The sequence below is a fragment of the Palaemon carinicauda genome, chromosome 19 (assembly GCF_036898095.1).
Source record: "Palaemon carinicauda isolate YSFRI2023 chromosome 19, ASM3689809v2, whole genome shotgun sequence".
Lineage (NCBI taxonomy): Eukaryota > Metazoa > Arthropoda > Malacostraca > Decapoda > Palaemonidae > Palaemon > Palaemon carinicauda.
The window spans coordinates 119080062-119093778 of NC_090743.1; the positions used below are offsets into that span (position 1 = coordinate 119080062).

Consider the following 13717-nt stretch of genomic DNA (forward strand, 5'->3'; position numbering starts at 1 on the left):
GCTATGAAGGTTGCGGGTGTGCCCACCAGCGCCAACTGTCGGCCAGATACCACTCTTGCATGTAAACAAACCCTTCAATTCTTCTCTGTCGACGTTGACGACAAGACGTATCAATACTCGCTGTAGAACCTGGAGTTTTCTCAACATATTTGGTGAAGTACTTCATTTTGGTTTGAGCTTTCGCTGTGCAGGTGTTTTATCTTCATCTTAAATCTTGAACTCGTTTTTGGATAGATTTAATTTTTGATGACAAGAAAGAGAGTATGGACTTTCTTTGACTTTTAAATGGCCGACCCTTCCCTTAGACGGAAGTGTGTTTTAGGCTTTTAGCAATTATCTTATCACGTTATAAATTAATTATAGATTTTCCTCTATATATTTTATATCTCAACCGCCTTTATTAGGCCTCTTCGATTAGCTTTCCATTTATAATAAACATCAAAATAAATTTTAATGATTTGTTTATATGCGACCTTTCCTGAGAGTAGGCGGTCCTAACTTGGAAACCGAAGTTAAACAACGTTGAGCCCTTTTCAATCGTAAATAACTTTTACAGAGCTAATGATTTAAAACTTATTAAATTAAATATTTTTAGTAAATATTTTATGATAGTTTTTTTCTTTGAATAGTCTTCGTACTGTTTCAAAGATGAACTAACGTTTAGTTTATTTATGCTACGCAGTTTGCGCTCTATCGTTACGATAGAGAGAGAGAGTATCACGGTTTCACTTTGCAGAAAGAGTAAATCGATTCTGATGTTTTGTTCTTTTTTCTTTCAAAGCTTAAATGTTTTAAAGACTATTTTAAAGGAACTTTTTAATTGAAAAACTTTTCAGTTTTTTCCTTTGGTCAAATAATCTGTTTATTGACGAAAGGTAAGTGGGCTCTTCTCTTCGGTGCGAAATCAAGAGAGAGAGAGAGAGAGAGATAGAGACGGAGAGAGAGAGAGAGGAGAGAGAACGTTCCGATCTTTATCTCGTCCCAAGCGAGTAACGTTGTTCTCGAGTTACTCTCGTCCCTAGTCTCTGTACGGGGAGAAAGGATAAAACGTTTTTAGTTTTTATTCTCGTCCCAAGGCACTGTACGGTGAGAGATTGAAAACGTAGTTTTGAATGAACTAGTGTTTAGTCTCTTCCCCAGCCACTGATTTTTTTTTTTATTTTAAAATATGTTTACTGTTTTTTGCTGGTATTAATGTTCTTACATTATACGACTGATTTCGCAATTACAACCTTTTGAGAGGGTAGAATTGCGTGCTTCAGGTAGAAATCAGTTTTATTCATACCTAATGTGAATTGTTAAAAAATTCGATTTCAGTGAAATAAGTGCAAAACAGAAAATCGTAGTGATAAAGTGATATTGCGCAAAGTGTTATCAGTGTTGCGACCGAGGGTTCGTCTGTTCGTGCCTGTCGTTCGCCTAGTCCGGGACCTCTTGCAAGCTCCCAAGCCCAGGGGAGAAGTAATGTCGTACGACTTATGGGTTCGAGAGGCCTTGATCAGCGAACAGACGTTCCCTCTATGGTATCAGGTGTATCTTACCAAGATCACCCCTACCATAAGGCGAGAGAGACGATTTTCTCCTCGTCATCCGAAGGCTTTTCGCATAAGAAACCGTCGAACAAGGTTTCGAGGCCCTTTAAGCGAAAGTCAGTCCTTTCAGGACAGGTCCAGCGTCCTGGTTTTAACCATTAGGACAGCTCTGACCCTATGCAGTCATCGGAAGACTGCTCGCCGCCTAAACAAAAGCGTAACACAGACTCCGAGAGTCTTTTTGTAGGCAAGGTTTTGCAGTCACAGACGTTACCCTCGTCTCTTACCGCAACCATTCCCGTTGATCCTGAATGGGTTGTACGGCAAGACATGCAGAATAAGCTTGCCTCCCTTATGGAAGACTATTCTGCCGATAAGTCCGTTGAGCCTAGCCGTTTATCTCATCGAGATCCTGGCCTTCAGCCACCCTAACGTTCCTTTGTGCGTCCTGTTGACGTTGGCGTAGCCAAGTCACGTCAGTCAGGTTGTTTAGAACCACACTCGATGCGGTCTCGTGTGGATTTTCAGCCACATTTGGACGTTAGGCCACTTGCTGATGCTCCTGTTGACGTTCAGGACGTTCGCCAACAATCGGAGTTGACTTGTTTTGACGCTGAGCGTCAACCTCCGCATTCTAGAGTTGTTTTGACTGCTCAGACTAGGCGGTCAAAGCAGTCTCGAGTGGACGCTGTGTGTCCTCACGCACCTGTTGTTGTTGACAGTTCACAGACTGTCAAGCAGTTACATGGCGTTGCGTCCTGGTCCGCTACTAATGCACCAGTGCGTGTGGAATCTGCTTGTAAAGCATTGCCACCACGGTACGTCTCTCCCTTGCTTGAGACTCGGCTATTGTCGGACAAGGTTCCTTCAGATGAGGAAGTTGCTGTTCCTCCTCCTACTGATATTCCCTTGAGGACTCTGTCAGACGGAGAGGAGCCTAAAGCTGCTTAGCCCTCTATGGACTTTAAATAAATCATGCTGATTTTTAAGGATCTTTGTCCGGATCTTTTTGTAACTGCTGCTCCTCGTTCGCCTAAACGTCAGAGCTTACACTAGGCCTAGCTACTTCGAAGCCGTTGTTTTATAAGCTAGTGCTCTCTCGCTCTTCTAAGAGAGCTTTACGTTTGCTAGGCGACTGGTTTATCACACGGAGGAGTTTGGGGGAGACAGCCTTTGCTTTCCCTACTTTTAAGCTGGCTTATAAAGCGAGAGTCTGATATGACACGAGAGAAGTTCTCGGCTTGGGAGTTCCTGCCTCTGCCCAGATAGACTTCTCAAACCTCATAGACTCTCCCTGGCGCCTGGCCATGAGACGCTCCAAGATTTTACAGGTCGACTTCAGAGCTATTTTCGAGCGTTTGAAGTTTTGCTGTACAATTATGTCATGCATAAACAAGGCTTTCAGGGATGGCTCCAATGATCTGACAGCCACGTTCTCTGCAGGAACAAGTCCCTCAGGGATGGCTCCAATGATCTGGCAGCCATGTTCACTGCAGGAGTACGTAAGAGGCAAGTGCGCTCAATGTGTTCATTGTCAAGACAAACTTCACGATGAAGTCTACCAGGCTGTCTTGACAGCATTTTTGGAAGGCGACTGGATGGTCTCTCTCGACCTTCAGGAGGCATACTTCCACATTCCTATACACCCGGATTCCCAACCGTTTCTGAGGTTTGTTTACAGGAATGTGGGGTACCAGTTTCGAGCCCTGTGCTTTGGCCTTAGTCCTGCGCCTCTCGTGTTTACAAGGCTCATGAGGAATGTGGCAAAATCCCTCCATCTATCGGGGATCCGAGCCTCCCTGTACTTGGACGACTGGCTTCTCAGAACATCGTCCAGTCTTCGCTGTCTGCAGGATCTACATTGGACGTTGAGTCTGGCCAGGGAGTTGGGACTTTTGGTCAACCTAAAAGTCCCAACTGATCCCATCCCAGATTATTCTATACAGTGATACCTCTGGATACGAAAGTTTCTGCTTACGAAAAATTCAGGATGCGAAAAGTGATTCGAAGATTTTTATGCCCCAGGATACGGATAAAATTTCAGGATACGAAAACCTTACGAGATCCCAACTCTTCGCCGAGAGTAATTTTAAAAAGCGCGCGCCGCCAGACTTTGAACTTGGGTAGACTCACTCACAGCCTCCCGCTCACCCATTGGTTATCTCCCTACTCAGACGCTAGCTGACGCCATAAGATCCTGCTTTCCTATTGGTTGGCAACTATCCCAGCTTGCCTACGCACGGGCGTTCATCTCTCTCTCTCTCTTTTCGTTCCGACCGTGGTATCATTAACAGACATTGTGTTGTGTGCTTTCGCTTGTTTGACTTTGTGTTAATATACAGTACATTCGTACGCCACGTGTTATCGTTAATAAACTTTCGTTACTGTGCACTGTACTGTATTAGTGTTTACTATACATAGACTGTATATAACGTTACGTAGTGTATTATATTACGTATTACTGAAGCCATGGGTCCCAAGAATGTTGCCGAAGGAAAGAAGAAGAAGACGATGCTCTCGATGGAGACGAAACTTGAAATCGTTAAAAAGTACGAGTCTGGCATGCGTTTAAGTGCGATCGCCAAGGAGTATGGCCGGAATCCGTCTACGATAGGCACCATCCTGAAGCAGAAGGCGGCCATCAAAGCAGCAACACCTTCTAAGGGCGTCACTATTTTCTCCAACAAGAGAACGCACGTGCATGACGAGATGGAGAGGCTGCTTCTTGTGTGGATCAAGGACAAAGAGATCTCAGGAGACACCATCACTGAGACTACAATTTGCCAGAAGGCCTCCGCCATTTTCGGTGATCTCGTGCGTGCTCAGGCCGAAGAAGGAGCAGGAGAAGGAACATCCCAGCAGGAACCCCCAGAGTTTAAGGCTTCTCGTGGGTGGTTTGAGAAGTTCAAGAAAAGGACTGGCATCCATTCAGTGGTACGGCATGGGGAGGCAGCCAGCTCGGACACGAAGGCTGCCGAAGCCTTTGTTAAAACGTTCGAGGAGTTGACTCTGCAGGAAGGCTACACTTCGCAGCAAGTTTTCAATTGCGACGAAACTGGGCTTTTCTGGAAGAAAATGCCTCGTCGGACATTCATCACGGCGGAGGAGAAGAGGCTACCCGGACATAAGCCTATGAAGGACAGGCTTACCCTTGCTTTTTGTGCAAACGCCAGTGGGGACTGCAAGATAAAGCCCCTGCTGGTGTACCATTCAGAAAATCCCCGAGCCTTCAAAGCCCACAAAGTTATTAAGGAGAACCTTCCCGTGATGTGGAAGGCGAATGCAAAAGCCTGGGTAACGAGGCAACTGTTCATTGATTGGGTGAATGTCTGCTTCGGTCCGACTGTCCGAAAATATTTGGAAGAAAAGCGCCTCCCTATGAAATGTCTGCTGGTGTTGGACAATGCTCCAGCTCACCCTCCTGGCCTCGAGGAATATCTTCTGGCCGAGTATTCCTTCATAAAGGTCCTGTATCTACCGCCTAACACCACCCCTCTCCTCCAGCCCATGGACCAGCAAGTTATTTCTAATTTTAAAAAATTGTACACGAAGCATCTCTTCAAGAGATGTTTCCAAGTCACAGAGAGTACAAACCTCACTCTGTGTGAATTTTGGAAAGATCACTTCAACATCGTGATATGCCTCAAACTCATCGATCTCACTTGGCAGGAAGTTTCGAGGCGTACCCTAAACTCATCTTGGAGGAAGCTGTGGCCCGATGCTGTCTCTGCACGAGACTTCGAGGGGTTCGGGAAGCCTGGAGGAGAAGCCGAGATCGTTGACGATCCTGAACCAATTCAGCAGTCCGAGGTGGCTGACATCGTACATCTTGGTACGTCCATGGGGCTGGAAGTTAGCGCGGAAGATATCGATGAACTTATCGAGGAGCACCACGAGGAGTTGACGACGGACGACTTGAAGGAGTTGGAGACGATGCAAGTGAGTGATGTTCAAGAGCAGTTCTCTAGCGGTGATGAGGAGGATGTTGCACCTTTGAAAACGGCAGACATTAAGGAAATTCTTGCATGTTTCCATAAAATGGCAGACTACGTCGAAAAGGAACATCCAGAAAAAGTTTATACCAACCGTGCGCTTCAACACTGCAATGACGTTTGCCTAACGCATTTTAGAAATGTGTTGAAAAGTAGGCAGAAACAAGCTTCAATGGATAGTTTCTTATTAAAGAGGCCAGCGGTATTGGTAGGCCAAGACGAAGGTGAAAGTAAAGAAAAGAAACAGAAAAAAGAAAGAGATGAAGAAGTAGAAGGTGAAAGTAAAGAAAAGAAATAGAAAAAAGAAAGTGATGAAGAAGTAGAAGAGATTTAGAAAATAAGAAAAACGTAAAGTTATAAAAAGGCAAAACAAAAAAAATTCAATTTTAAGTTTTATGTTACCGTTAAGTGTTAAAGTAATTTTTTCTTTCATTTTATAGTTTTCCATACGTAATGTTAAGTGTTAATTATTTCTGCCATTTTTTTTATTTTGTAAAGTTTAAGTGTTAATGTGTTAAGTGTGTAAATTACTGTACGTAGTCTGTCACTTGTTACGTTTTCTGCCTTATGCCATCCTCCTCTGCCGCGACTTCGCTATCGGACATCGTCTCACTCAAAAGGTAAGTTTCAACTTTTTTGTTACACTAATTAACTGTAACCTTTTTTTCAGAGTGTACAGGTACAGTATCAATCATTAATTTAGGTGTACGTACAGGTACAGTAACAATACACCTTCACTGATCTAAATGCTTTACGTACATACAGTACCGTAACTTTTATACAGTATCGTACCATAGTAAAGAAAACGGACCGTTTTCTTTGGGCTTGGGGGGGATAACTTGGCTATAACTACGTACTGTACATTATTGAATAATCTCATAGTGGTTTCTGGAATGGATTAGGCTGTTTTTAACGGTTGTGTTAATTATTGAATGATAGAAATGGCTGCAATGCATGTTTATTACTACAGTTTAGCGTGTTTATGAAAGAAAAGGTGACTTTTTATAAGGCTTGGAACGGATTAGGCTATTTACATGTAAAACGCGACTCAGGATACGAAAATATCAGGTTACGAAACCGCATCCTGAACGGATTAATTTCGTATCCTGAGGCATCACTGTATTTGGGGATGGAGATTCGCAGTCAAGCCCTGCTCGAAGTCCAACTAATGCTGAAAAGAAAACGTTTATTCAGTCAGGAGTTGGAACAGTCTCGTAGGGACTCTCTCATCCCTGGAGCAGTTTGTCTCACTAGGGAGACTACCCCTTCTGCCTCTCCGGTTCCATCTAGCCTCTCACTGGAACTAGGACAAGACATTAGAGACGGTATCATTCCCAGTCTCCGAACCAGTAAAGGCATGCCTGAAATGGTGGGACAGCAATATCAGTCTGAGAGAGGGTCTATCCCTAGCAGTCAAGAACCCAAACCACGTGTTGTCCTCAGACGCGTCGGATTTGGGTTGGGGTGCGACCCTGGACGGTCGGGAATGCTCGGGTCTGTGGACCTCGTCAGAAGAGCATGCACATCAACGGCAAGGAGCTATTAGCAGTCCACTTGGCCTTGATGATATTAGAAAGCTTCTTCGAAACTAAGTGGTAGAGGTCAACTCAGACAACACCACAACTTTGGCGTACATCTCCAAGCAAGGAGGCACACACTCCTTCACGCTGCTCGAGATCGCAAGGGACCTTCTCTTATGGTCAAGAATTCGAGGCATCTCCCTGTTGACGAGATTCATCTAGGGGGACTTGAACGTCTTGGCAGACTGTCTCAGTCGGAGGGGTCAGGTGATACCCACGGAATGGACCCTCCACAAGGACGTGGGCAAGAGTCTTTGGGCTACTTGGGGTCAACCCACCATAGACCTCTTTGCCTCCTCGTTGACCAAAAGGTTACCAATCTATTGCTCTCCAGTCCTAGATACAGAAGCAATCTACATAGACGCGTTTCTACTGGATTGGTCTTTTATGGACTTATATGCATTCCCACCATTCAAGATAGTCAACAAGGTACTGCAGAAGTTCGCCTCTCACGAAGGGACAAGGTTGACGTTGGTTGCTACCCTCTGGCTCGCGAGAGAGTTGTTCACCGAGGTACTTCAATGGCTGGTAGACTTTCCAAGAAGTCTTCCTCTAAGGGTAGATCTGTTACGTCAGCCCCACGTAAAGAATGTCCATCAAAGCCTCCCAGCTCTTCGTCTGACTTCCTTCAGACTATCGAAAGACTCTCAAGAGCTAGAGGCTTTTCGAAGGAGGCAGCCAGTGCGATTGCAAGAGCTAGGAGAGCTTCTACCATTAAAGTATACCAGTCGAAGTGGGAAGTCTTTCGAGACTGGTGCAAGTCAGCATCTGTGTCCTCGTCCAGTACCTCTGTAGCCCAAATCGCAGATTTTCTTTTACGTCTGAGAAAGGTTCGCTCCCTTTCAGCTCCCACGATTAAGGGCTACAGGAGCATGTTGGCTTCGGTCTTTCGACATAGAGGCTTAGATCTTTCCAACAATAAAGATCTCCAAGATCTCCTTAAGTCTTTCGAGACCTCTAAGGAACGTCGTTTGGCAACTCCTGGATGGAACTTAGACGTGGTCCTAAGGTTCCTCATGTCAGACAGGTTTGAGCCATTACATTCAGCCTCCCTGAAGGATCTCACCCTCAAGACACTTTTCCTAGTGTGCTTGGCTTCGGCTAAAAGGGTCAGTGAACTTCATGCCTTCAGTAAGAACATCGGCTTTTCTACAGAATAAAGCCACTTGTTCACTTCAACTTGGTTTCCTGGCCAAAAATGAACTGCCTTCTCGTCCTTGGCCTAAATCTTTTGATATTCCTTGCTTATCAGAGATCGTAGGCAACGAACTGGAAAGAGTATTATGTCCTGTTAGAGCTCTTAAGTTCGATTTAGCCCGTACTAAGTCATTACGAGGTAAATCTGAGGCATTATGGTGCTCAGTTAAGAAACCTTCATTGCCTATGTCAAAGAATGCTTTGTCATATTTTATCAGATTTTTTTAATACAAGAAGCTCATTCTCACTTGAATGAGAAAGACCGATGTTTGCTTAAGGTTAAGACGCACGAAGTTAGAGATATAGCAACCTCCGTGGCCTTCAAGCAAAATAAATCTCTGCAAAGTATTATGGACGCGACTTTTTGGAGAAGCAAGTCAGTGTTCGCGTCATTTTACTTAAAAGATGTCCAGACTCTTTACGAGGACTGCTACACACTGGGTCCATTCGTAGCAGCGAGTGCAGTAGTGGGTGAGGGTTCTACCACTACACTTCCCTAATTCCAATATCCTTTTAATCTGTCTCTTGAAATGTTTTTAATATTGTTTATGGGTTGTTCGGAAGGCTAAGAAGCCTTTCGCATCCTGGTTGATTTGGCGGGTGGTCAAAGTCATTTCTTGAGAGCGCCCAGATTAGGGGTTTGATGAGGTCCTGTTGTATGGGTTGCAGCCCTTGATACTTCAGCTCCTGGGAGTCTTTCAGCATCCTAAGAGGATCGCTGGGCTCCGTGAGGAAGACAGACTTACAAGGCAGAGTAATCGTCTAAGTCAACTTCCTTACCAGGTACCTATATATTTTGGTTTTGTTATATTGATAACTGTCAAAATGAAAAAACTCTTAGCTTATACGCTGTAAACTTAATTAACTCTGGTCTCTACCCACCGCCTTGGGTGTGAATCAGCTATTATATATTCACCGGCTAAGTTAAATATTTAAAAATGATATTTTAATTATAAAATAAATTTTTGAATATACTTACCCGGTGAATATATAAATTAAAGACCCTCCCTCCTTCCCCAATAGAGACACAGCGGGACGAGAAGAATTGAAGGGTTTGTTTACATGCAAGAGTGGTATCTGGCCGACAGTTGGCGCTGGTGGGCACACCCGCAACCTTCATAGCCATCGCTCGCGAGTTTTTTGAGTGTGTTTTCTGTCGAGCCGCAGAGTTGCAGCTATTATATATTCACCGGGTAAGTATATTCAAAAATTTATTTTATAATTAAAATATCATGTTTCTCAGTTTTAAAGTTCAGCCCTAAAAGGACTGGTTGCTGTGTCTATCCCTTTTCAGCTAATACTTCTCACACTATTTTTTAATCTTTCCATAGTATTTTGGGGGGCTTCATTTTCAATGTTATGCAACTCTTCAGGGTTCTGAGCAAATATTAATGAATTTAGAGATTGAAATTTACTACAAACGATACATGCATTGCAGGCTACAGGAGGAAACCCAGCTTGGGCTGTATGATGCTGTTATTCATGTAGGAGACTTTGCGTACAATATGGACACTGTGAGTAGTACTCGAATTTTGTTTATCATAATAAAGAGAAGTAGGAATGAAGGAACCTCAATGATATTTATCCTGTTGATTTCATTTTTAATTTTTTGTTATGAGAAAGTAATTGTATATAATGACTTAAATTTTTATCTCATATACTGTTATGATTTTCTCTATAAAGTTTTCTGAAACTTTGTAGTATGATTGGGTTTTGTTTTGAGAAATTTTTCAAAGTAAAGTTATTATCTTTTTGAATCCTTAATCAGATAAAAGATGATTGTGAAATCCTTGTATAGCAGGTATTTTCATCTGTATTCACTTACAGGATGATGCCAGAGTTGGTGATGAGTTCATGAGGCAGATTCAACCAATTGCTGCCTATGTGCCGTACATGACTTGTGTCGGGAATCATGAATTCATGTAGTAGGTATCAAAATGTGTATTAATTATTATTTTTGTCATACATTCTTTGTAACAAATGCTGGCGGTACAGCTAACCTACTGGTATTTTTTAAAGTGATTATTTGTTTATATGTTTCAAGAAGTGAAAGAAATTTAGAGTTATAAAATGAATTAGATGATTAGGATTTGCATTTATACATACATACATACATATACCAAGGCACTTCCCCCAATTTTGGGGGGTAGCCGACATCAACAAATGAAACAAAACAAAAAAAAGGGGACCTCTACTCTCTACGTTCCTCCAGCCTAACAAGGGACTCAACCGAGTTCAGCTGGTACTGCTAGGGTGCCACAGCCCACCCTCCCATTTGCATTTATAAGCTGGCTTAACTAGACTACTGAAATTTTATTTCTATGAAACACACCTGAGGTTCATATGAATTTATCCTCGAAAAGGTACCCTTGCATCAACATCTTGTAAAAATGACTTGTTTTTCCTCACTTCATATAGCCAACACCACCTAGTTTACTATTTAGTAGATGCTGATGTCTGGCAAGAAGCCTGGTCCATAATTCAGATTCCATATAGACTCGTTTAGTTTCTTGCGATTGGACGTGTTGAACAGTGCTCCGTGTTTTCAGTTTTTAAAATTTTTAAATATTACTTTAGAATGTGTCTCTACAATGCTTGTACTAGTAACTTATTGCCCACTACCCACGGTAGTGTACCACAGGTCCCTAGACAATCTTGACCTTGTTCCTGCGGTAGCACCTCATCTAAGATAGTGGTTGTAACATAAGTCAAGAAGGAGAAGTAGAATGTCTGGCCATTTTCCTCATCTTTTTTCCTTGTTTAAGGCGAAACAGTTGGTCCATTATATGCCTGATCAGATGCTAGATGCAGACGAGCCTCACAACTAAGTAAATTTTCTTTAATAAAGTTTTGTAATTAGGAATCTTCCCAGGTGAGGAGGAGGATGGATGAAATATATTCAACCTATTTCTCATAATGACCATACATTTAAACATCACATCCTTATGGATATGGGTTCTTACATGACCACCTACCAGTCTCCTGGTAGGGACTTAATCTAACCCAGCAATATCTCCATGCTCAGGTTGTTAGGATGATTGGAGTCATCACTTTTGCACTTTAAGACCAAAGTGCAATGATATTTCCCAGATTACTAAACCATTCATATTGGTTTTAGGGACTTCCTTCCTTAGACTGAGTCACCTGTTAAAGGCCTAAAGTTTTGTATTATGTGTAGGAAAAAAATTGCAAATTTTGAAAGCAATTTATATTTTCCTGACTATACAAACCTGAGACCTCTTAAAGTTACTTGGGCTGCCTCAACCATCCCGTAAGTCCTAGGTTTTGGTCAAAGCAAGCTCTTTTCTTCCAGGTTACTTTAGCAGCGTTTTTTCTAGCAGTGTGTCTGGTTTGCTTTCAAGAACATTATTAAGTTAATCCAAATTCTTTCATGCCTTATTTAATGAATATAACGCTTACTTTATTAAGCGCCGACATTCATTAATTGGGCGGTTCTTTACCTTTGTAAGGTAGGTTACTGGCTCAGCCAGTGTTATGTTCATGCATGTCTTCCCTTTTCAGTTAAGTCGTAATTAATGCTCTTCGTACATATTTTGCTGTTATTTCCAGCATTTATTTTACCTTTTATATATAATGATTGCCCAGACTTGTCTGAAAGTTTTCAAGAACTTATCCTTACTGATGCAAGGATGATGGAATTCTTGACACACTTCCTGCTAACTAGTGGGCCAACTGTGTCCCGAAGAGTCGCGAATCCTTCGTAAACAAGTTTTAGAGACAGTTGCCAAGTAAGGCGATCTAATATTAATAGGATTTCATTCTGTATTGGTTCTGAAAATACTCTGTGCTCTCCAGATTCAAAATCCTCAAAATCTGTACTTCGTTTTAGTTTCTTCTGCTGCTAACCCCTTTAATTACACTATTTTAGTTGCCCTTAAAACACAGCTAGATTGGGAGGCAAAAGACCGAGCAGGTTATTCTGATACTAAAATAAGAACTTCTTATTAGTTTCATATTACTTATACTTTACGGTTGTTGTGGCATATCGTATGATTTTTAGGGGGTAACTAAGTTTTAACTAAATTCTTATAAGTTTTTATGGCATCTTAATTTAATATTACAGTACGGTCCCGAATTATGCGTGTTCGAATTGTGGGATTCCCCATTGTTATCGCTAGTTTTCAAAAATAAATTTTCTGTATCTACGAAGCTGATCAAAGTGTGCGAGTCAAGCACCACAAAACATATCAAATCTATTGTCTTTTCAAGTACATTGGTAGGCCTACGTTACGGTGCCTGATAATAAATGTAACCAGACGATATTTACCTTACATTTTATTTACATAATTTCATAATAAATAGCCCTTTTTGAGGAAAAATTTCAAATCAACAATGAAATTAAAAGTCCAGTTGACAGAATGTAAACAGAGTTTTGGTTACATTCTGAGCAACCTTTATCTTTTTCTAACCTTTCGATAATTTTAATGATGGTATATTAAAGCATTATTTTTCTTTAGTACAGTTTATATAAAAGCTTTTTTTTTTCCTTGTGAGTGTTCAAGGTTTTCACAAATAGGCTGTGTTCGTTTATCGGCAGTGAATAGCCAAACTTTTGGTAATGAGTCGGCAATATTTTGTCACATATTTTAAATAATATAATTTTCTTTATAAAGATTTGTTTTTGTATAGTCCCATCCATATACCAAGGCACTTCCCCAAATTTTGGGGGGTAGCCGACATCAACAAGAAACAAAACAAAAAAAGGGGACCTCTACTCTCTACGTTCCTCCAGCCTAACCAGGGACTCAGCTGAGTTCAGCTGGTACTGCTAGGGTGCCACAGCCCAACCTCCCATATTTTCCACCACAGATGAAGCTTCATACTGCTGAGTCCCCTACTGCTGCTACCTCCGCGGTCATCTAAGGCACTGGAGGAAGCAGCAGGGCCTACCGGAACTGCGTCACAATCGCTCGCCATTCATTCCTATTTCTAGCACGCTCTCTTGCCTCTCTCACATCTATCCTCCTATCACCCAGAGCTTTCTTCACACCATCCATCCACCCAAACCTTGGCCTTCCTCTTGTATTTCTCCCATCAACTCTTGCATTCATCACCTTCTTTAGCAGACAGCCACTTTCCATTCTCTCAACATGGCCAAACCACCTCAACACATTCATATCCACTTTAGCCGCTAACTCATTTCTTACACCCGTTCTCACCCTCACCACTTCCTTCCTAACCCTATCTACTCGAGATACACCAGCCATACTCCTCAGGCACTTCATCTCAAACACATTCAATTTCTGTCTCTCCATCACTTTCATTCCCTACAACTCTGATCCATACATCACAGTTGGTACAATCACTTTCTCATATAGAACTCTCTTTACATTCATGCCCAACCCTCTATTTTTTACTACTCCCTTAACTGCCCCCAACACTTTGCAACCTTCAT

General features: G+C 42.2%; 2 protein-coding genes across 5 annotated transcripts in view; both read left to right on the forward strand.

Annotated features, from left to right (window-relative positions):
• The window catches only part of LOC137658792 (pre-mRNA-splicing factor CWC25 homolog), a 585361-nt gene that overhangs the window by 180791 nt on the left and 390853 nt on the right, over window positions 1-13717 (forward strand). The gene's annotated exons all lie outside the window — the stretch shown is intronic.
• LOC137658788 (acid phosphatase type 7-like) overlaps window positions 1-13717 on the forward strand; it is a 118738-nt gene that overhangs the window by 14717 nt on the left and 90304 nt on the right. For all 4 annotated transcript variants that reach the window (XM_068393820.1, XM_068393819.1, XM_068393817.1 and 1 more), the window contains exons 5-6: window positions 9740-9815; window positions 10129-10226. In XM_068393820.1, coding sequence (XP_068249921.1) covers window positions 9740-9815; window positions 10129-10226 — 174 coding nt within the window. The remainder of the gene's footprint in view (window positions 1-9739; window positions 9816-10128; window positions 10227-13717) is intronic.